The following is a 24358-nucleotide window of genomic DNA, read 5'->3' on the forward strand; positions in this document are numbered from 1 at the left end:
GCCATTGGTTGAGAGCACAAGAGACAAAACAGACTTAAATTAACTACCGCTCATTCGTTAATGTTTACTAATTCTTACTCTTTGCAGCTCCATAAATGGATCGTATCCTACAGGTTGGAACTCGAATTGATTCTGATCATCAAATGACCTTGAAACCTTTCATAACAGAGTGACCAGGAATAACCTTAATATTGAGTATCACTCAAACTCCCATAACTTGAGTCTGGTGTCTGAATACCCAAAGACAAAAAAGTTATTCAAGAATCACAAATTTTTCCCTCACTTCCACTTCTCACCCAAAATGGAGGTTCATTCACTACCTCAATGACCTTGATCTTAGTCCTGTGTCATAGCGACTCCAAATCCGTCAGTCACATGTTTATAGTCAACGTGGTTCGAAAGTTATTCAGAAAACAAATCTGTCCAATTAGCGTTACCGTATTGTAATTTGATTAATTTATTTAATTAAATCTTTACATTGAGAATACGAAGTTGTTATGATGTCAAAATGACCTGATTGTTAATCAGATTGTTTGTTTTTTCCTTACAGCAACTTGATTAACTTAATTTTCTTAATCAACTAATCCTTCAACTGTAATCTAGCAACGATCCAATAAAATGGTGTAAATAGTAAATCACGAATTAATCATTATTAAATTGGTCATTGGATTAAGAAGAGAAAAAGGTAAAATTAAAAATCAACATTCACTTATTATCATTAAAAGATAATTACGATTTCAATATTTACCTTCACTCGATTGGCACCTTAATTGTTACGATTGTAATTGTTGCGATTTCATATGATCACAACAATAAAGTCTAAAATTGTGTAAATATCTGAATCATGGTAATTACTTGATTCTATTTGAACAGAAGGGACAATTAACAATCTAACAATAGTTTCAATTGTTATCTAATTGTGATTACGGTCATTTATTAAAAACTGTCAAATTGTTGCGTTAATTTGATGGATACCCAGAAGACAAGGTTAATGAATGAAAAGGAAGACAAACAAAATGGATGACAAGAAGATAAAATGAGAGAGAGAGAGAGAGAGAGAGAGTATTAGTAATTTATAAAAGAAAGAGATTATTTTTCAATCATTTTTCTGGAAAAATTTACAATTCGAAAAGTTCAATCATTTCGATTATCATTGAACAAAAAAGTAACATGATAACAACGAAATTTATTGCGATATATTTTCTCAGTTTATCAACAATTCTGGAACTAATTAATTGTGATAACAATAGTAACTCTAATGTGGTCACTTTTTCACCTTATAAGAACAAGAGTGTTTCCAATGTGACCACAATTGGCCTGGAGCCTCGACCGAAAAGACAATCGACCAACGGGACATGTTCCTTGACCCCAATGTCCACTGAGGGTCCATACTATTTGAAGGATGTCTTAGAGCGACGAGATATCACCGATGGTAAACCTGGAATCCCGTTAAATTTAACGATAAACGTAATGGACTCAGTTAATTCGTGTAAAGGTTTACCTGGATTACGAGTTGATATCTGGCATTGTGATGCTTTGGGTGTTTATTCAGGAGTTGGATCGTTATCAGGTCGTGGTGGACGTCGAAGTGGTTTTCGGTCGACAATTACAACCTCGATCAGTCCAGTTGACAGATTTTTACGAGGTTATCAAATTTCCGATTCAATTGGTCAAGTTAATTTTCAAACAATTGTTCCTGGTTGGTATCCTGGTCGACCGATTCATATTCATTTTGAGATTTACCTGTCCTCAGGTAAATTACTTCATGTTGGTCAACTTTATTTTGATGAATTACTTTCAACTTCACTTGAGACAATTAAACCTTATTCTGATAATCAATCGAAACGGGTACCAAATAATGTGGACAGAATTTTCTCAACGACCTCTGGTCATAAAACGATCATCACTTTAACGGGAGAAATGACCAGTGGAATGAATTCTCAGTGTGGAATTGGTTTGGACCTCAGGGCAACAGTTCCCATTCAACTTGTCGGTGGTTTTAATGGTGGTGGTGGTGGTCGAGGCTTCGGACGAAGAGGTTAATTGTTTTAATTGTTGTAATTGTAAAAACGAAAACCAAAGAAAATTGTTAATCAAATGGAAACTAATCAACTATTGAGACAACAACAACAACAAAAGTTTAAAACATTGTAACAATTATCTAATTATTTGATTGGTTGAAATGTAACAATTTACCAAAAGTCTCGGCATACTTAGCAATTTAGCCTTGGCCAAGTGTTAATTAAATCAATGATAATCAATTGAATGATTTAGTTAAATTAATTTTTGTTTTATTCTGATGAAAATAATTTAACCGATTGATCCAGTTTAATGTTTCATTTGGTTCATCAAAAGTTAACCTAGTTAAATGATGATGATTTAATTTGAATGTTGGGTTATTGTTGGTTAATTAGATTCACAATTAATTGATTATTTTTCAATGATCATCATTATCGTTATCGGTTTTTGACCTGATTTATTACATATGTTAACTAATTGTGATCACCAATAGGTCAAGTAATTGAAACTATTTAAACACCTAGACGTTGGTTAGCAAACAAGCAGTGATTAAATTGTTACAATAGAAATCAAATCAACAAGTAAATCAACTTAATCAATAATTATGTTATCAACAATTACTTTTCTATTATTAATTTTATCTCCAATTATTATTGGCGCTCCTTCAAGTTCATTTCAATTCCTTGATTGTGGTAAGTAATCAATCAGTTGATTTCTACTTGGCAACAATTAACTCTGATCCCTTGATTGTCTACTAGGTGGACCTGAGGCCATTGTCAAATTTACCGATGTTTCAATTTCCCCGAGTCCAGTTTACTTTGATAACGAAGGTGAATCAACGATAGTTTATAAGATCGCTTCCGATTTACCTGCGGAAACTTCATTTTATGTCGATACTTGGACTGGAAATCGTTTATCTGAGGCCAATAATTTAAAGGACGATGAACGAACACCCTGTTTATTTGGACCTGCCTGTGAATTTTCAATCTGTGATTGGATGACAATGGAATTTGATTCATGCATGAAATACCATAATTCAGAATCGTACTGTAAGTGTCCCGTTAAAGCGGGAATCAGGTCAGATGTCGGTGAAAAGTTCATCATGGCCTCCCAAAGTCAATTCCCTTCTTGGTTTAACTCAGTAAGTATCAAATTTTGAGCTCAAATTTTGTTTTCATATTTAAATTGTCATTTCATTTAAAAATCTTCAACTTGATTAATTGATTTTCACCATTTTCTCATTTTTCGCGATTCTTTAATTGTTCAGGGCACTTATACCGCTCGATTTACAATCATTGACGCAGCTCGTAAGCAAATTGGTTGTCTCTTGATGTCAGGATCGATTGCAACTAAATCAAATTAAATCATCACCATCTTCATAACAATTAACTCTTTCAAATCTGTTAACAATAATTTTCTCCTTCGCAACCACAATCGATAATTAAATACAATCAACAATCAAACTTGAAATTTTCTCAAATTTTTTCCCCGATTTTATTAACCAACATAACAATTTACGAGAGAAACAACAATTAAAACTTTTTATCAAACTATTGATTCAATTGATTTAAATCAACAAATTCTAATTATTTCCTGTTAATCGTTCGATGAATGGATTAATCAAAAACTCGTTAAAATTAAAATTTAAGACGTTGGAAGACAATTAATTGTATGGTAACGATGTCAAGGTGAATATGAAAATTTTAACGTTCGATGATCAAATTAATCAACTAATGAACATTTTCCATTGATTATTCCAATAGAATTGAGTTGATTGTATGATTTGATTAAATTATAGAAAATGAATAAATTGTATCTCCATGTTAATTGAAGGAATCAAATCAACTGATTTATGATTAACTATTATTGAAAGTTTGAGGAAAGACATTTGATTTGATTTGATTTGCTGATTGATATGATTTAATGGTTGATCTTTGAATCTTATTTAATTGCTTTATCTTGTTAATCATCAAGTTCCATCACTGATTAACATTCACAATAATCATTGTTTCATCTTAATTGTTGCTGTTAATCAATTGTGATCAATATTTTTTTGTCAAGTTGGTAACAAAAAGTAATAATAAACTTCCGTTTTCCAATAGAAACTATTGTATTAAATTAATTACGAATTAAAGTTAATTGTTCTGTTGGATATTAATTGTTTAAAGGGTTAATTGCTTACCACAAAGTAACGATAATTGTCCATTAGAAACAAATTTCCAACATAAAAACCAATTGGTGAGATTTGCATTCGTCTAATTGTTGACAATCTCTGATGAAGGAAAAATAGACAAAACTAATTTTTTCTTCCTCTCGATGATTTAATTAGTTGATAGTTAATTAGCTAACCTTTAATTTGATACTAATTGAGCATTTACAGGAATAAGAAAGGCGATAATTTAATTTCTCACAATAGTTAATCTGAATTTGGAAGGAATCAGAAAAAAAAGAAGAAAAGAAATTGAAATGAATGAATCATCTTTTCTACCGACACAAAACTGACCTTACGAATGGCCTGAGCTGCGGTTATGTTTATCATGGTCAACATACTGACCGCCAATAGTCCAAGTCCAGCGATGATTAAGTTTAAGGTTGAATTTCCAGTTCCGTAAATACAACCAGTGAAAAGGGCAAAATCAGTTCCAAAACAGCCCAACATGAATCCATAGAAAGTGATTGGGCTAAATTGTTGTTTCATTATATTGATTTGATTGTAACAATAATTAGTTGCTCGCCAATATTTTGAACAATCAACCGATGAGCTATGATGATGATCAGCTGAATTTATAATATTATCCAAGATGAGCGTTGAGTAGGTCATGAATATTATGATATGGGTGAAACACCAGGCTACATTTTGGAGTAAAAAAATAATGGTAATTACAAGACCGGGTACAACAATTAGTAGATTGTATCGATTTTCAATCGACCACCATAGGTCACTTAACCGGTCAATTTCAACTCGATCAGATTGGAAAAGCTGTTGAATGACCTCAAGTCGGAGGACGGCAAATATATTATACAAAACGAGTCCCGGTGCAGCGGCAAAAACGGCAAACGAGTTAAACTTGACCATAATAAAAGTGAATTTTTTAAATAGTCTACAATTAACTGGACCCATTAGGTCAATAAGTCCGTCAAAATGACCAGCAAACAAAAGGTCATCCAAAACACGAAGTATAGTAAACTGATTGGTAAGTTCACAATAAATTGAGGCCCAACGGATACCGAGAAAATTGATCAAGATAAACACTGAGGTCATTATTTGAACGGACTCCGTTTCGATATATGCAAGATAAACAATGTAACTGACCAGTGATAAGCAAATAAAATCCAATCCAAATGAGGCCACTTTTTGTCGACGGGAAATTTTCCCCCTCTGTGAATAACCTCGACAACAGACTAACCAAAACTGACCACTTTCATTCATATACTTTAAATGGGACAGTAACTGACCATCGGAACTGTGATGGTCAATATAAACTCGTATCCAATCAAAGAGATTAAATTTAATCATTTTAAACCAATTTAACTTTAATAGAGGAAAATATTTCAATCCAAATAAATAAGCAAACCATTTGATCACAATTAAACCCATTGATTGCAACGATTGTGACTAAACTAAATTAATCATTTCTATTCCAACAGTTAATCACGATGATTAAGAATCAATAGTTTCCCTTTCTTGATTTATACGACAATTAATCGATGCAACTAAAACATTTCCTTAATTGTTGAGAAAAGTTTAAAGTTATTTTCTGTTTACGATTGTGATTAAAACTTGAACAATTTAACCTTCCAAAGGAAAAACAATTTATAAATAGTTACAATTTATTGTCATAATTTAAAGCCACGCACTTAAATGATCAACTAATTACATTATTAATCAAGTTAATCTTCATTAAATTATATAAATCATTGATTAAATTTTTAAGATTTTCAATTCTGTAATCACGCTTAATTGTGATTAATTTTGTCTATCAAGAAATTTAATCAATTGATTATTGGAAATCTCATAGAATTGGTTAATCGTCAATAGTTATTTAGACTTCAATCCTAAATACAATTAGTTACAATTATAATGATTGTATTTTGATTTGATTGTGTTGGGTTGTCAAAAATAAATATCATCACCTCTAGTTAATCAACAACAATTAGATTTGTAATTAACTAAAACAATTGTAAATTATTGGCAGACAAAAACTATTGTTCAAGATGAAATCAGCCAATCATAATCAAAATGATCATCTTGTTGACAATTAAACAATAATCAAACTAATATCAGTTAATTGTGTTGGGTAAAAATGTTAATTACAATTTATTTTTGTAGTCAAGGCGGTAATCAAGTTGAGGGCAATTAATTAAGATAAATTAATCAACCAATTGGTATTTAAGGTTCGAGAAATTGATTGTAAAAGTTTCAGTTTCAATTTCAATCATGGCAACATCGGTGTTTCCTTTAATTGTGCTTAATTTAGTTTTACTTATTTCCCGAGCTCCCGGTTTATCAGCGGGTGGTTCTTACTCGGACTTGCATCCGACCTCACCTGAGCGGTCGGTTATTGCCAACCTGTTTGAATGGCGTTTCGATGATATTGCCGATGAATGTGAACAGTTTTTAGGTCCAGCGGGTTACGCTGCCGTTCAGACTTCACCCGTTTTCGAGTACGCAGTTATATCCGCACCTTGGTATGAACCCGCTGCGATCCGACCTTGGTATGAACGATATCAACCGGTCAGTTATAAGATCGCCTCTCGAAGTGGTGATGAAAATGCTTTCAAATCGATGGTTGATCGATGTAACAAAGCTGGAGTTCGTGTTGTCGTTGACCTGGTTCTTAACCATATGACCGGTGAATTGGATGGTGTCGGCTCGGGAGGGTCAAGTTTCCAAGGTCAATCGGGTAAATCATATCCAGGTGTACCTTTTGATGCCTCAAACTTTAATTCAAAGGAAAAATGTAACTCTGGTGATGGACAAATTCACGATTACGGTAATCCCTCTCAGGTCAGAAACTGTGAACTCTCCGGTCTTCATGATTTAGATACTGGTAGTGAATATGTCAGGTCAAAACAACGTGATGCCGTTAATCATCTTATCGATATTGGTATTGCTGGTTTCCGAATGGATGCATCTAAACACATGTGGCCTGCCGATATTCAGGCCATTTTTGACGGAGTTCACGATTTAAATACTGCTTACTTTCCCTCTGGAAGTCGACCGATAATCTTTCATGAAGTAATGCCTGGTGGGGCCGTTTCAATGGCTGAATACACTCCCTTAGGTCGAGTGTTAGAGTTTAACTATCGATCATCAATTCGTGATGTGTTCAGAGGTTATGGTCAAAAATTGAAGTACCTGAAAAACTTTGGTGAAGGCTGGTCATTTGTCAAGAGCGGTGATGCCGTTCCTATGGTGGACAATCACGATCTCCAACGATCAGAGCCAGTGAGAGGTTGTAACTTCCGTTCATCCCGAGCCTACAAACTCGCAACCGCCTTCATGTTGTCTTGGCCTTACGGTGAGTCCATTTAATTGTTGACAATTAACACGAAAAACAAAACCAAATTGTGATTAATTCCAATCCATTTATCAAAAGGTCTTCCAAATGTCATGAGTAGTTACGATTGGCCACTAAGCTTAGATGGTGTAAGTTTAAGTGATATGATTATACGATTTTAATTGTTGAGTAATCTAATTGTTGGCTAATTGTAATCTAGGATAATGATAGAAATAAATTCATGGGCCCTCCAGCTGATGATCAACAAAACATCAAACGTGTAGTCAAGAAAGACGGTGGATGTGAAGCCCCTTGGGTTTGTGAACACAGGTAACTATTAATTGTAATCATTGATAATCTGGATAATCAGTTAATTGTCTTGTTCTTTTAATCAGATTCAAAGCGATCGCTAACATGGTCACCTTTAGAGCTGTGGCCGGAGATGAGCCCGTCGCTAATTGGTACGATAACGATAACAATTTAATTGCCTTCAGTCGAGGGTCAAAGGCTTTTATTGTGATTAACAATGAAGGTAAAACAATTACATCAACTTTTCAAACTGGATTACCTGAAGGAGTTTATTGTGATATCATTAACGGTTCTGGTAAAGGTAAGCAAATTAATTGTTAACAATTTAATTGCTCATCCTAATTGATAATATAATAACTTGATTGTAAAGGTGGTCAGTGTACTGGTAAATCAATTAACGTTGCCGCTGACGGAACTGCAACAATTGAAATCCAAGGTGACATTGATGCTCCAATGGTCGCTTTCCATGTTGAACCAAAGGTAATTAACTAATTGTTAACAATTAACTCTTATATTGTAACTTACCAATAACAACAATTTAATTCTAATTATCATCTAGTCATCACCAAACCCACAACCACAACCACAACCACAACCTCAACCTCAGCCTCAACCAAACCCAACACCAGGTAAACAACAAAACTAATTAACTTTAATTATGATCAGTGTATTAATTAAATTCTTTCTCTATTTAATCAGTAATTAAGCCAACTGATGGTTCATTAGATGACCAAAAGACTCTTGACCATTGTGCCTTATGTGTTAAATCATTAAATCAACGAAAAGTTGAATTATAATTGAAGATGATCTAAAATCAAATCACCAAACGAGAAAAAAAAACAATTAAATCAACCAAATTGTTTCTTGACAACTTAACAAAAATTAACTATCGATTCCATTGGATACAATTAAGTAAATTAACTTATCCCGAAAGGGAAACAATTAGTAAATCATCAATTACCAATTGTAATACTTTTCATATCCAAAAATAAACAAAAAAAACATTTCCAACTCAAAATTCACCTTAAATTTAATCACAACCAAATCAACTCAGCTAAACCCCTCCAAGCAATCAACTAATTGCTAAGTATGAACTACAATACAATTGAAAATCAGTGTTGATTACCAGACAATTACGATGACAATGATAATCAAACCAAATGAACCGTTAACCCAAACCTTAAAATGCCAACATGTAAATATTTTCATGTCAAGTGATTAAAGTTTATTGTTTATACGAGTAATTCAATTAACTAATTATGTTGAGTGTCTAATTGTTTATATCCTTCTATATGCATATTGATATATCATCAAAGTTTGAATCGACTAATGTTCAAATTACAAACAATCTAATAGTTGAACAAATCTATTACTTGGCTCCGTTAATTGGGTTAATTACATTTGTATCAACAATTCTGGTTCTTTGCTGTTTGAAATTTTTTTTAATCATGAAGATAATCATGTAATCGTTGAACATGCAACTGAAAATGATTCAGCTAATTATTATCATGGTGATATTTCATCATCGACAGCCACTGTTGAATTATTTAGTGAACAATTTAAACAATCAAAACAAATTGCTACAAAAAACCTCAATTCAACGGGTTTCGGCTCAGTGGTCAATTTATCTGAAGGGTCATCTTTCAATAAGACAATTAGTTTTAATCCACCAACTTTGAGAAATATTTTCAGGAAAAGTGACCTTGACGCTAGTGAGGTCGTCAGTCGACCGTCACAGGTAACGAAAAGTACAATAGGATTGACCAAACAACGATCCAAACAACTGACCAGTCCAACGATAACTGCGAAAAAATCCAAATCGGATAACATTTAATTCAATTAACAATTTAAATTGGAAATCATTCATTTAGAAATTAAATATTTTCACTCGTTAATTGTGACGATTTTTTTATTACCAATTTAAATTGTTGATAGACTAATTTGAGTTCAATAGCATTTAAAAATAATCGTAATTACATTTTATATCTTGATGGTTAATCAAAATATTGGACAGTCTCAAATTGTTTGTTTGCTAATAATTGACCAATTAGATAATTAGATGATTACTATTGGATTGATTAATTATATTAGAGTGGGAAGAGAAGACAATTTGTTTACCTTAATTGTCAAGTGTTAAAGTTGATCATTTACAATTAATACAACGATTATTAGTTAGTTTTAATTGATTGCTCGTGTCTCTGTCATGTTCACTCAGTGTTTCCGTTTCAACGGAAGTGGTCAATTGGCCTTGTAAGACAATAACCTGGTTGATTTGTCCTAAAACGGGAAAAGCGTTTGTTTAAAATTGGGATCCAATAGTGGCTCGATTAGATCATATATCGGCCTTTGACCTGTCCACCATGACAACCGATAAGCGACAGCACAAGTTAGACTTCATCGAAGACACAATGACCATCGCTAAGATTGAAAAGTCTCATGAAACTGACCATCCACTTCCTTTGTGCCAATCACGTCCTTGGCCGTCGCGAACAACTTTGTAACCATTTTTGTATCGATTGTACAGTTCGAGTCAATTCAGATCAATTTTCTTCGTCCAAGAATCGAGCCGAGCCTAAAAAAATACCCTTGGGCTAAAATCTTTAGTCATGATCACCGATTCTCTCATGAAATTGCGATAAAAATACTCAATGAATTGACAAAGTTTCACACAATCATTGATCATTTAAATTAACCACAATTAATTATTTTCGCGCTAATTAATTGATTATCAATTTTTCTTTATTTCTTCAAATTTCAATTTTCTTTTAATTGTATTGATTATTTTACACAAAAAGGTAAAATAGATTAAAATTAAATCTATTATTACCTTTACTACGTAATTAGTAAAAATTTTTATTGACTTGATAATTAATCAATTGTAATTAGTTAATTTATCGTTCGCCAATTGAATTGATGAATTGTCTAAATTTGTTAATCATCGTTATAATGGCGAGTTGATTGATTTCAATCAATCTGATTAGCAACATATTTGATCAAAATGATTTATTTACTTACAATCTTTTTCTCAATCTCTTAATTAAAATGTTTTAATTGTTAACAATTAACAATAATCAGATTGTAATTTTTTTATATATAATTAAGTGTAGAGATTTTTTTCTTCTTAGATTGATTTAGAAAACAAAAACAATCAACTAATTGAGTTTTAATTAACAAACAAACTTAAATAATTATCTCGCCTCATCATTACGATCAAGTTGAACAATCAATTGATTGATTTTTTTTTTGGTTGAAACAAGTTAATTGTTTTATATAATCGGAAAGTTAATCAACAATTAAATTTCTTTCTATCGTTGAATAAATTGTTTCGTTACTTTCGCTGTGTTTGCATGGTTAGTCTCAATTTCTATCAACATAATTAACCAATTGTTCAGAATTAATTATCATCAATTAAATAATAGATTCTTTGTTTCTCTCACTTTCATCTTCATCTTCATCCTCATCAACACGAATATCACCTCCAATATCACTTAATCCTCCCTCATCTTCCTCTTCCGGTCCACTTGATTCAAATCCAATTTCACCATCACCCTGACCATGATCATGACCATGATGGTGATGATGATGAAGATGATGATAACCATCATCGTCTATTTCATCATCTTCATCACAAACAGCATCATCATTGAAAATTCCACCTCGATTTCCACCGGTTGATCCATTGTCATCTTCCTTGGTGGCGATCATCTTCATCTCGATTCCTTTCAGTCTCTCCTCAACTTCCCACTGTTGTTGAGATAATTTGAAACTCATGGAAGTATTTTCTTTCTCAAGGTGAGCTAATCTATCACGTAAACGTTTTATTTCGGACAACAGAATCTCTTGTGGAGGTAAATTACCACCGGTGGAAGATGATAAAGTTGCTGTGACATTTGCCACGGTTGATGGGGAGACACCAATTGAACTGAAAGTACCACCTTCGGAGGGTAAATCACCGGAGGGAGTTGTTGGAGCTGTTAAAGGTATTAAAGGTGTACCTGGTGCCGTGGAGAGGAAAAGTTGTGAAGATGAATGAGCGGGAGATATTAGATGACAGGTAAATGGGGGTGGATGGTGATGATGATAAGTGTTTGATGTGCTGGTTGATGAAGGCACAAGACAATGGCTGTGAGAGGGTGAAGTTGATGAATTGTAAGAAGGTGTTGGAGAGACAGAGGGTTGAAGATGACTTGGTCTTGGGATGATTCCCTGATTGTTCCCACCGGTACCGTTAGTTTGTTCACTCTCATTATCACACCTTTTACCCGTTCCCATGGAAGTAGAAACATTTACAGAGGAAGATGAAGAAGCCGCCGCCGCTGCTGCGGCCGCTGCAGCAGCAGCGGCAATGGAAGATCCATCGATTAACCAATCAAGACCGGATGAGGTAAGTGGTGTTGGTGTTGGCGGAGTAAAATAAATGTTAACACCTTCCTTGGTAAAGGCAACACTGGCTTGGGAATTACAGTTAGTCAACTCGTTAGGAGGTTTGTTTCCCTCCGAGCGACCAGATAAACTATGTTGTTGATGTGATGATTGTAACAATTGCTGATGGTGATAAGGAGGCGGTGGATGATCAGATACTCTATCTACATCATCTTCGCTTATTCCTCCCTCTCTTTCTCCGCCATCATCGCCATTTCCATCTCGCCCCTCATCCTCTTTCCTTTTCTCTTCATTTATCACAAGTAATTCGTCTTCCGTTAATAGTGTATTCGCAGATTGAGTATGAGTTCGTGAGTATTTACCATCATTCACCTTCGGCAAACTAAGATTGTATTTAGATTGAATTCCGGGTGTACTTTTAGATCGACCTCTAGATACTAAATTAGAAACGATAAATAGATAAACAATTAGAAAATCAATCAACAATTTATCGTAATCCAAACTAATCAGTAGACGGAAAACAAAATGTTGAAAAAGTTTTCTTGTATTTCCATTTGAAATCAGCTAATTATCATTGATTAGAATTGCAATCAAGTCTTAATCATTATCACAATCAAATCGTTTAATATTCACATCTATTGAGTATTATAATTAACACTTCAATTCAACAGGGAATCTAATATTAATCACCAGAGAAAATGAGTAATTAATTTCAACAAATCGTGATAATTAAAATAAAGTAATTATTGTAATGGTTAAAACATTTACAATTTGTTATAATCAATTGTTTTAATCAACCGAGATAGAAAAAGTTTATAACAATTAAAAACTATTATCACCTAATTAGAAGATATAATTGTAATAGTTAAATTAATCAATCTGGAGATTATAAGGAAAATACTTGATAAAACAACGAAACAATTAAAAGTAAATTGGTAAGATGAAAATAACCTAGAAAACTGAATTAAATTGAAATTGAACAATAAAAAGGTAATCTAATCATCTTAAAGTGTAAAACTAATCCTTAATTGTTACAATGAAATGAAAATCGATAAATTGTAATTACAAAGTTAATCGATTGATTTGGAAAAACAAAACTAAGAAGGAAATAAAAAAAAAGTTGAAAATAATGAACCAATAGACTTTGATTGTCAACGAAAAGGTAAACCCAAAGGTAAGAAAATAAATATTGTCACTTAATTGTAATTAACTGAATCAAATATTTGGTCTCATTGAATAGTACAAATATAACATCATTATCATCACCATCTCTTGAGATAAATCATTAAGAATAGGAAAAAAGTATTGAATAGGATAAAAGATTTGACAAGAAAATCTTTTCTCGTTCATGTTCATCATCCCAAATGTTCAAATGGTCTTGTAAAGGATGAGAATACAAACTAACCCATCAAAACCACAGATAAAATTTCAAATTTATATAGAGATAACATCTCATGTTACCTGATAATAATACCATGAAAAGATAGACACAAGATGAGCCTGAAAATGATGAGTAAAAAAAAACTAGATGAAAAACAGATTGAAACTCATGGTGAAGGAAGGAGATTGATATATTATATTCATCTTCCTATGTGAGTATTATAACACATCTTTTCATGAGAGTTGAGATGATTGATTTTGCGCATCATTATCAACATTTCATCTTTTCTTTTTTCATGGTGATACTCTGAATTTTCATTCCAAGTATACACATCAAATTCGTGGGTATATCTTCAACTTGAAACCAAGTAAGATGAAGGAAAACAACAACAACAAGACAATAGCAACAAAAGGAGAAGGAAAAAATGAGAAACAAAATCAAATCCGTCAATCATATTGGTCAGAGATTAGGTTTCAATTGATATAATATCATATGGATATAACTGTAAACACTAGAGTCTACACACCATTGAACATTGTCAACATTTAAATCTATCAGTTTATCAATTGTTATTCAACAATAAGTGATGATAACAATGAAGATATCATAATACTATCAATTTGTTTTTCATCCTTTATTGTCTCATAATCATCATGATAATAATAATCATCCATTGAGTAAATAATCAAACTGAAAGGAGATTGAAAGTAATTTGAATTAACACAAACATCAACTTACAATCTAACCTAAGGTTGTGTATCTTAGTTAATCAATGAAATTAAGGTTAATCATCAGACAAACTAATATGTATATATATTAAAAACCTTTAATTGTTTAGTATTAAAACCAATTATCATTGGATTTTCTCAATCATCATCATTAAAACAATTGATATTTACACCGTTCGTTTTTTAAACTAACTATTGATGTCGTTTCTAAACATGACAACAATTTAGCTAATCATTTAAAATGAGATATAAAATGTATCACATTTATATTATCGTTATTTTTTCATGACATTAAATTTAGGTCAAATTAAGCAGAAAATGATTAATATGATTACAATAATAAACGAACAATTTAACATGTTAATAGGCCTTGCCAATGATTTAGAAACATTTAAATTACCTTTTAAACATACAACTAACATTAAGTTTAATCAAATGATTTATAAAACACAACAATAACCATTTACAATTTAAACGTCAAAAATTAAATTGTTTACGTTATAAAAATAGTAAATCAAATTAATCGTTAATTGTTTACACACACACACACATACACACAAATTTAAGACAATTAAGACTTATCAATGAAAGGGCAAAATTAAATCAACAATTAAGAGTCAATTTTTCATTGAATTGCCTTATATTTTGATTGATATGAAAGGCTCATCTTATTATTTTTTTTTTAATTAAACGTAATATTAGCAACAACAATTAACGCTAAGCTGAATGTAAATAATTAAGCTAATTGTGCTAAAAGTTGAATTGTGATTGACAGATTATGTTTTCAAATATATATCACAAGAAAAGGAGAGACATTATCACATTAAGATTGATCTGGTTCAATTGTTTTCCTTGTCTAATCTAAGGCGAAATGATAATGTTGATGTCTAATGATAATATTGTTGTTGTTGATGATGAGGATGAGGATGGAGATGCTACTGATATAGTTATATACATAATAGTAGTTGGATGGTATTGATTAAATGGTAATGATGATGATGATTACTTACTTTTCATGAGAGGTTCTTTCTTATATTTTTCTAATCTTTTCGAGGCAATTGCTTCCAATCTAACTCGTGCTGCTGGATAATCTTTCAATACATCCCATAGATCTTGTTTGGATAAACAAAATAGGTCAGAATAACCAACTGATTTAACTGAGGCAGTCCTACGATTACCCGCTGTTCCCATGTTTAGAATTGATATTTCACCAAAATAACTTCCCGCCCTAAGGGTGGCCAGTACATTGGAACCAGAATCAGAGACAACCTGAAGTTTACCTCTATTAACAATGAACATTTCTTTGCCCACTTCCCCTTTTCGACAAACATAATCTCCCGGTGAGAAAAGTACTGGACGAAGTCGTAATACCAAAGCACAAAGAAAACCAGCTTCCGTATTCTGAAATATTTCAACTCGTTTCAGGGTATCAAGGTGAACATGAATCGCAATCTCTGCCTTTAATTTAGCTAAATAATTAATAAGCAAAAATAGAAATACGAAAAATTAATTAGTTAATATATTATAATAACGAAACAATCAAGAGTCAAATGTAAACAATTATTATTATTATTATTATCATTGAAAAGTTTCAATCAAAGTTGTGGGCGGCAGGATTGGGAAACATGAAATGAAAATTTCATTAATCAAATGATGATAATATCATATTTATGTATTTGATATTAATCATTTCAAATGTCAACTAAATGATAATATCAAATGTTGATACAAACAAAAAAAAGTATCAATATATAAATATAAACATTTGTTGTCATTGCAATTGACAACAAATCTTACAAGGGGTCAAAGGTAAGCTCAACACTGGACATATATAATTAATATGCTTAGACAACTATGTAGCATGATGGTCAAGGGAATCAAGAATAATATTAATAACTTTTATATGTATGAAAGAAATGACAATAAATGTAATTGAGGTGGAAAAAAAAAGTTCTGATTGACATTAACAGGGGAACAACAGAGAAAATGAGAAAAGAAAACAATCTAAATATTAATGAGATGATTGTTAGAAATTAATCATGATTAGTTAATGAGAATTAGTAGGAGAAAAGGAGAAAGAGAGAAAAGTTTTACACAACAATTAAAATCGTAATATTTTTCTCTCTATTTAGTAAGATTTAAATTGTGAGAATCTATTTTCTATTTGATAGAAAATAATCTCAATGTAAACTTGAACCAAATTTAATCAAGAAGCGAAATGGTAACAATAATATTTACTCATTCATAGACAGAAATACATTTAAAAGGTAAATATTATATGTAAATAGATGATTAAATTACATAGGAAATATTTTCTCATTTTAAATGTTGGAAAAAGTCATTTGAATACCAAATATTAAACGGTGGGTATTCAGTGTATGAGGTAAGAAGCTTTTCTTTACACACCATCAGAATGGTGGGAAATTAGATGAAAAGAGAGAGAGAGAAAGAGGGAAAAAGTTATTAATGAGAAATTGATTGTAAACGAAATTATATTACTAAAGTGATGGTAAAGGTTGACAAATTGTTTTTAGAGTTTGTATTATATTATTTATATTTTACCTGGTAAGAATCCGACTGATTTATCTTCATCAGCTGATTTTTGTGTCATCCACAGATAATCAAACCATTTGATTACTTTAATTTTAAGATGTTCGGGTACTCGACGCATTCTCATATAAGTTTTAACGGAATCTAATTTAGCTTGAAACTCTTTACGAGCCGCTGATACATTGGTAACAATGTTGGCCACATGACCTAAAACAGTGGCCAGTAAAAAGAGACCCAAAAATAGTTCAACAATGAGAAAAATATATTCCCCTTTGGTACGAGGTCTTGGAAGGTCACCTATTATGGTGAGCGCTAGAATGGACCAATAAAAGGCATGTAAATAGTCACATTCAACATCGGGACAAAGTTGATGATCTCGAGAACCTAAAAACCAATCGGAAGAACCAAAATTTTTTCTCTTTGAAAGAAGATGATAAAAACAAGCATTCCAATGGAAGATGACCAATATATAATGGACAAGTGATACAGTTCGGAAAACATTTGGATAATTGGTGTGTCTCTCTGTACGATCAAGAAATGACCACCATTTGTATATTTTAACCAAACGGAAACCTCGAAGTATTGAATTAAAACCAATGGAAAGGTAAAGAAAATCTAATGGAAGTAAACAGAGACAATCAATGTAAAAGAAGGTTGAATTCATATAATATTGTCTCAGCTTTTTGGCATTAGTTTGTAGGACACCTTCATCCAGGTAGCAAATACGGAAGTTAATTAATATATCCAGAATGTAAATTGTATCAGAAAGAATGTCAAAGGTTAACCATAGGACCATTGTTTCAGAGGATATCTCACTGAAGGCAAATCTATAGATGATGACCCAAAAATTGTATAAAAAAGCAAGAGAGACAATCATTGACCAATAGTAACATAAACGTCCGGATGGATCGAAAACAAATGACCAGCCCTTAGATGAACCACCGCCAGTGAAACCAACACCACCGGTACCAGTTCCACCTCGTTTACCTGATAATCCACCACCGCCACCACTTCCAAGACGATCATCTGAACGATCAAATTGCCTTTTAATTTCCTTTTTTCTCATTTCTCGACGTTTTCGACTCAGATAAACACTTTCCTCATCTTCGGTTGTCTTATTCTGCTGCTTGGTAATCATTGATGATGATCCACTGATTGTTGGTATGATAATTGGTTTAATTGAACTACTTTTATTATTATTGGTATCTTCGTCTTCATCTTCATCATTGTCATTGTTTTTATTATTGTCATCCTCATCTTTACCATCCATGCTTGACCTACAATAAGAAAAATAAAGAAAACAAAAAATGACCAACAAAAGAAAACAAAGAAAAAGTAAACAAATGATTTATTGATTGTTGCCTTTGCTCTTTCATCACAAATTACTTTGTTATCTTCCTTTCTCAATCATGGTAATTGTTTTTGTGACAATTATCATCATCACAACCACCATATCATCATCATCATCATCATCATCATCATCATAAACTGCAAATGATAATCCGTAAGTCAGAAAGTAATTTGATTACAATGAGCATTAATTTCATATGATATTGTTTGTTGTTGTGAATAAATAAAAAGCTCATCAAGGAAATCAATTTATGAGATTGAGTATTTAATGAACATTGATTCATTTTCTTAAATGTTCATCATCATTCACAATTTACTATTATTGTTGTTTGGTTAATTGTTTGGGGGAAGGCAAATGATTTAGTTATGTAAATTTATTCTTCTAGTAATATAATCATATGTGTATAACGAAACTTACCCTCGATTATTGTGTAAAGAAGTTGATTGTGATGAGAAAACTCGAGCAATTTTATCATTACCTCTACCAGAAGATGTAATTATACCGGGTATCACCCTGGGTCCATTCCTTTCCGAATCACCCTTTTTACCAATACCAGATGAGCTTGTGGGACCCTCTTTACCTCCATAAGTAACCTGACCTTGTCCAATTTTCATTACATTAATTGGTGGTGATGAGGAAGACGGATGATTATATGAAGCATGTGAATGTACATGAAGATGAGGATGAGGATGTTGTTGTTGTTGTTGTTGGACTTGTTGGTGTTGTTGTTGGTGAGATGATGAGTAGGAACTTGAAGAGTAACCAGCTGATCCAGAATGATATACATTTCCAACACCGGACCCATTGTAACCTCCACCACCGCCGATAACTTTAACACCATTAAATGAATCCATTTCTCCTTGTTCCAGATCATCCTCATCTTCATCATCATCATCACCTCCCAGGGCACCCTTCACCTTACGACCAGTCTTTCGGACAACACCACGATTTTTACAATATTTCACTTTATTGGTAGATCCAGATGACCTGAAGGTCGATGCAATTGATAAACGACGTAACATTTTCTATATATTTTATATTTATATGTAAGAATTTTAGAAAAAAACAAATCGTAAACAATTAACTAATTGGATGAAAACGATTTAACTTGGTACTCCTTATATCAGCTTCTTATAACCTTTGGGTTATTTTGTTTCCAAAATGTAACAGTAACTCAATAAGATTGATTAAAATTGATAATATATTGATGATGGAAATGATTTTTGTTTAAGGTGTGTAATTGATCTTGAAGTTATATGTATAAGAGGAAATTGTCAGAGAATGATGAAGATGACAGAGTGAGAGTGAGAGAGTAATTGTTGATGAAATGAAAGAGAGAGAGAGAGAGAGTCACGAATTATTCCTCAGGTTGATCAAGTAATTTCCTGAAAATCTCGAGAGAGAAAAGGAGAATCTTGTTGTTTCTCGAATTTTGGATGATGAAATATGACAGAACATGAGAAGAAGATGATAAAGATGATAAGAAATAGATGAAGATATAGATGATAAACAATATATAATTCCAAGGGGAAGGTTATGTAAATAATCCTCCTCTTGGTTAGTTGATTTGGAGATTTTTTTTCCTCTTCTTCTCCTTCTTCTTGATTTTCCTTCTTTATTAATCAATTGGATTGTTGGATAATTTGTATCGTTAAAATTTGAGACAATATGATTTTCCTTGATTAACTAATTTGATTGTTTGATTTCACAACCATGAGTCTTCATCAGGAGCAACTATAGACAATATTTTCCATTTCTGTTGTTGGTATAGTTAATTTCCTTGATTCCAATGTAGATATTGTCGTTAAATTGTTGTAATTGAAACCATTAATTGTAGTAATTAAAATGGACACACTGTTGGAACACTGTTTGGCACTGTAATTGCATTTCAAGAGATTAAAGTTAAACATGTTAACCAATAAATATACACACTAATTAGGTGTTTATATTTGAAGAGAGAGAGAGAGAAGAGTTAGAGATTAAAGATTAAGGATTATAAACCCAATAACAGTAGATTAACTGGAGAAATCAGAAGACCATCCAAACGATTAGAAAATCAATTTGTGTTGTTGTTGTGAAGAACTGATTAGGATAATTAATTGGTTATTAGAGAAATGGAAGATTAATCAACTTGAACCATTTGTAGGTGAAAATGTAACAAAGAAAACAAACAGATTCCAACATAGGAAACAATGGAAACATGGAGATTTAGTTAGGCCTAAGAGAGAAAAGGATTTTCTTTAGATTTGTAGATAGAATTTCACTTTTTTGTTGTTGTGATTAACTGATTGATTTGAGAATGTTAATTGTTACCAGTTGATTGGAAAGATTGGAAGAAGATGAAGCAATTAGGGTTGATGGAAATGGACACTGAATCGATTTTCTTTTTGTTGATTTTAACAATTTTGTCACAAATTTAAAGTTAATTAACGATTAACTTAACGGTTAATATGGTAACAAGAATATAATTAAATTAGGGGTTTCCCTTGATGGAGATTAAATTGAATATTGGATGAAAAGAGGAGATACAATTGGAGATGTTGTTGGTCTCACTGATTCTCTCTTTCTCTCTCTCATGAGATGGAACCGGAGAGAGAGAGAGTGAGAGAGAAAAGCAGAGACAAATGAAGATGATGGAGATAAAGATGATACAGAAATAATGAGAATGGAGATTATTATGAGAAGATGAAAGAAGATGATGAAGATTATTATGGAATAAAAAGAGAAAATGACACAAAGATGAAATTGGAAAAAAGAGAAAGCAAAGGTAAGAGAGAAAAAAGAAAATAAACTGAGAGAGAAAGAGAGAAAGAGAATAGAACAAGAGAGAGAGAGAGAGAAGTAGAAAATGAGTAGTTCGATTTACATTTAGAAAATGGTTACAATTAGACGATTGTGATGATCATCATCTTCTTCCTTCTCTCAGAATTTCTGTTTTATTCGAAAAATTCATCTTCATCTTTTCTCTTTCTTTTCTTCTTTCTTTTTCCATCTTTTTTTCTCTTCTCCCTGAAGCTGATTATCTTTTTCTCTTCTTCGTCCTTCCAATTGCGCAGACGAAGACAGAGAAATCGAAAGAGAGAGAAAATGAATACACAATTCGAATATATCGATTTTTAATCTTACTCTCTTTCTTCTGGTTAAACATCTTCTCTTTCTTTTCTCCAGAATCGTTATCATCATCATCACCACTCTCACTCTCACTCTCTCTCTCTCTCACACACTCACTCACTCACCGAAAAAGTTATCAAACTTATCATGATTAGTATTTAGAAGTTGATTCAATTTCAATGATTCAATTTTCCAGAAAATTATTGTTAACATTTTGTTTTCATTTCTCTTAATTTTTATTGTTATTTTTACGATGATGAAAAAAATGCTAACAATTAACTGACACACATACACAGAAATTGGATCAAATTAATCAGCTGAAAACATGATCAATTCCTTGGGATTAAATTGTTTCAAAGAATAAGTTTTATATTATACAATTGGAATATTTTTTTTCGTTGGAGTTTTTTTTTTCCATAAGCTTTTGGACAGGGAAGGTGAATGAAAAAAGGAAAACAGGAAAAGGAAGACAAGAAGAGAAAATGATGAAGATGATGAAGATAATGTGTATATGTGTGTCTCTCTCTCAAATATATATAAGAATTGATATCATCTGAGGAGGGAAAAAAATACAATCATCATGATAGTAAAAAATAGTGATCACTATTCAATGGTTGGAGATGAGGTGAGTGGGTTGTTGTTGGTGTTGTTGTCGATGATGATGATAACTTATAGGTAATTCTCGTATAATACAAAGGTCTTGTTGACAACATAAAAGGTGACAGCATTTACTGGGAATGCTCTTACCAGGGTGGGTGTGAATCCCCTGAAAAAGATTCTCCATCCCAATGAACTATCTTTGTACATCGATTTGGTACATTTGATTAGTGAATGATCATATTTGGCACCTTCGGTTTGTATTTTAGTTTTAATTACATCGATTGGATAAATGAACAGCCATGAAAGTGCACCAGCAAGTCCACCGGCCATTAGAAGTTTAGTTTCACTGGTCTCTTCCGGGTTCCGGTCGATAAGATATTGGAATGAGGAAAAGTAAATACCAAAAGCGGGAGCATCTCGAAGTAAAGTTGGAATCATACCTCGATAAAGTCCACGAATGTAACTTTTCTCATCGTATTTTATTTGCCTGAGGACATCGCGAACTGTTGGTTGACCATTGGTGCTTTTAATTGAACTGTGGACACTTCGAGAGGGAAAATTATGCTTAACCATTGAAGATAATTGTTTTTGAGAGTGATGAAATTGACGCTGTTGTTGTAATGGTTGATGATGATGATCAGGATTATGTTGATTGTTGAGAGTGTTAAATGTTGATTTTATATTATTACTGTTGTTCAATTTAATGTTACCATTGTTGTTGGTGACGGTTGGATTTTGGGTATTCACAAATTTGATTTGATTTGTTTCGTTTAAAATGGTAACTGCCGCAGTTACCGAGGGTGTTAATTGCATGCGACATTTGACCAATTCCATGGGACAAGTTATGAGACACTGAGCAACACCAGAAACTGTTCCAGCGATAAACTCTCGACCCACTTTGGACATTCGTGGTTCCGTTGTTGACTCCAAAGTTTTCAGGTATTCATTAAGGTTTCCATAGACTCCAAATACTATCGCATTTACAAATGCAAGGCACGCTAAGGGTGAAGATAGACCGGAAAAAAGTCCACCAAGCTGAATGAACAATCATCATCATGATAATAATTGAATGGAGAAAGTGAAAGAGAGAGAGAGAGAGAGAAATATATATAAAAGGAAGATAAAAAAACAGTTATTTACAGAATTATGAGTTTATACAATGAAGATGATGATGGAAAAAGTAACTAACATGATGAAGTTCATAATGATCTTGAATCTCTACTCACTGAGGATATGAACAAGTTCTGGGTGAATTGTATCATTCATAATTACAACATTATCCACCAAATAAAGTTATAACAATGATAATGATAATTTCCATTGATAGAAAGTTTTAATTTGGACAATCAACTGATGATAATTAGGACGATGATGAGGAAAAAAATGATTCCAACTTAGACTCATTCAATTGTGATTGCAATTAACTAAATGATGATAATCATGTGGACAAATATTGCACAATGAGTGACAATTGTTGTCAATTAAATATAATGTGACACAAATGATATTATTATTATTAAAAAAACTAATTAGATGAAATTAATCCTATGATATTTTAAGATTTATCATTAATTCAAATATAAATAAATACTTATGGTGATAACTGAATCAAACATCATGAGTTTGTTGATTGTAATTATGATGAAGATTAACTGATTATCATCATCATCATCATCATCCAATTAATTGTATTGAGTAATAAATGACAATTGATTAACTACTTACTCTCTGATTCTTGTTGAATAGTAATGTTGATAAACTAACATTTTCCGGATTAGTTTGTAATCTAACCTTAATTGTATCTAAAGGATGTCCAACTAGTACACCACAGGCACCTAAATATATGAAATTATGTGATTTAAATAAAATGATTAGTTAATTGTTGAGAGAGAAAATTAATTCAAATGAATGAAAAAGGAACCAAAAAATTTGATCAAATCAAGAATATAATAAATCACATACACTAAACAATGGTAACATTGTAAACAACATTGAGAGGGAAAAAAACTCTCACAAGTTGACAAATATTGAGAGAGATGGAGAGAGAAAGAGAGAAAGAGAAAGAGGAAGAGAAAGAAAAAGAGAGAAAGAAAGAGAAAGAGAGAGCTGAAGAGAAAGAAAGATAGAGAGAGGAAGAGGAAGAGAAAGAAAGAGAGAAAAAGAAAGATGAGAAAGAGAGAGAAGAGGAAGAGAAATTGAGAGAGGGAGTATGTGAGAGAGAGAAAACTGACCTCCCCAACATCCTGCGACGAAATCGATAAGCGACATTTAGAACCATTCAAGGAAGAACTTTAAAAACTCGTGTTAAATACTAATGAACATAAATCAACAACTTATCTGAAGAATTTGAAAACAAAAAATGAGAAGATATTAGAATCATCATCATCTTTAATAGCAAGAAATCAATAGATTATATAAAATAAAA

General features: G+C 32.1%; 6 protein-coding genes across 8 annotated transcripts; 3 read left to right on the forward strand and 3 right to left on the reverse strand.

The window, feature by feature from the left end:
• The first annotated feature begins 1170 nt into the window (after nucleotides 1-1170).
• LOC128397163 (uncharacterized) lies at nucleotides 1171-2043 on the forward strand. The gene has a single exon (XM_053357850.1). It carries the CDS (start codon nucleotides 1171-1173, stop codon nucleotides 2041-2043), a length of 873 nt encoding a protein of 290 aa, XP_053213825.1.
• Nucleotides 2044-2415: 372 nt separating this feature from the next.
• On the forward strand, nucleotides 2416-3523 carry LOC128390284 (uncharacterized). The gene is made up of 3 exons (XM_053350012.1): nucleotides 2416-2711; nucleotides 2778-3160; nucleotides 3287-3523. The coding sequence occupies exons 1-3, from the start codon at nucleotides 2624-2626 to the stop codon at nucleotides 3380-3382; spliced, it is 567 nt and encodes a 188-aa protein (XP_053205987.1). The 5' UTR covers nucleotides 2416-2623; the 3' UTR covers nucleotides 3383-3523.
• Nucleotides 3524-4164: 641 nt separating this feature from the next.
• Nucleotides 4165-5604, reverse strand: LOC128389659 (uncharacterized). The gene is made up of 3 exons (XM_053349317.1): nucleotides 4523-5604; nucleotides 4369-4440; nucleotides 4165-4291 (listed from the first exon to the last, which is right to left on the reverse strand). The coding sequence occupies exons 1-3, from the start codon at nucleotides 5534-5536 to the stop codon at nucleotides 4190-4192; spliced, it is 1188 nt and encodes a 395-aa protein (XP_053205292.1). The 5' UTR covers nucleotides 5537-5604; the 3' UTR covers nucleotides 4165-4189.
• Nucleotides 5605-6421: 817 nt separating this feature from the next.
• LOC128397908 (alpha-amylase-like) lies at nucleotides 6422-9073 on the forward strand. 2 transcript variants are annotated; one of them, XM_053358685.1, is made up of 7 exons: nucleotides 6423-7541; nucleotides 7620-7669; nucleotides 7741-7850; nucleotides 7916-8130; nucleotides 8200-8309; nucleotides 8389-8458; nucleotides 8529-9073. In XM_053358685.1, the coding sequence occupies exons 1-7, from the start codon at nucleotides 6458-6460 to the stop codon at nucleotides 8624-8626; spliced, it is 1737 nt and encodes a 578-aa protein (XP_053214660.1). In that variant the 5' UTR covers nucleotides 6423-6457; the 3' UTR covers nucleotides 8627-9073. The 2 variants fall into 2 exon arrangements, with proteins under 2 accessions (XP_053214668.1, XP_053214660.1); XM_053358693.1 differs by lacking the exon at nucleotides 8389-8458 and having other exon boundaries at nucleotides 6422-7541.
• Nucleotides 9074-10504: 1431 nt separating this feature from the next.
• LOC128397880 (uncharacterized) lies at nucleotides 10505-21398 on the reverse strand. Its single transcript, XM_053358658.1, has 4 exons — nucleotides 18640-21398; nucleotides 16884-18148; nucleotides 15332-15790; nucleotides 10505-12649 (listed from the first exon to the last, which is right to left on the reverse strand). Exons 1-4 carry the CDS (start codon nucleotides 19242-19244, stop codon nucleotides 11238-11240), a joined length of 3741 nt encoding a protein of 1246 aa, XP_053214633.1. The 5' UTR covers nucleotides 19245-21398; the 3' UTR covers nucleotides 10505-11237.
• A 147-nt stretch (nucleotides 21399-21545) lies between these two features.
• LOC128397922 (mitochondrial basic amino acids transporter-like) lies at nucleotides 21546-24329 on the reverse strand. 2 transcript variants are annotated; one of them, XM_053358705.1, is made up of 3 exons: nucleotides 24165-24329; nucleotides 23659-23768; nucleotides 21546-22968 (listed from the first exon to the last, which is right to left on the reverse strand). In XM_053358705.1, exons 1-3 carry the CDS (start codon nucleotides 24199-24201, stop codon nucleotides 22003-22005), a joined length of 1113 nt encoding a protein of 370 aa, XP_053214680.1. In that variant the 5' UTR covers nucleotides 24202-24329; the 3' UTR covers nucleotides 21546-22002. The 2 variants fall into 2 exon arrangements, with proteins under 2 accessions (XP_053214680.1, XP_053214689.1); XM_053358714.1 differs by lacking the exon at nucleotides 24165-24329 and adding an exon at nucleotides 23160-23283.
• Nucleotides 24330-24358: the final 29 nt, after the last annotated feature.

This window comes from Panonychus citri, unplaced genomic scaffold, assembly GCF_014898815.1.
Source record: "Panonychus citri isolate SS breed McGregor unplaced genomic scaffold, ASM1489881v1 Contig00001, whole genome shotgun sequence".
Lineage (NCBI taxonomy): Eukaryota > Metazoa > Arthropoda > Arachnida > Trombidiformes > Tetranychidae > Panonychus > Panonychus citri.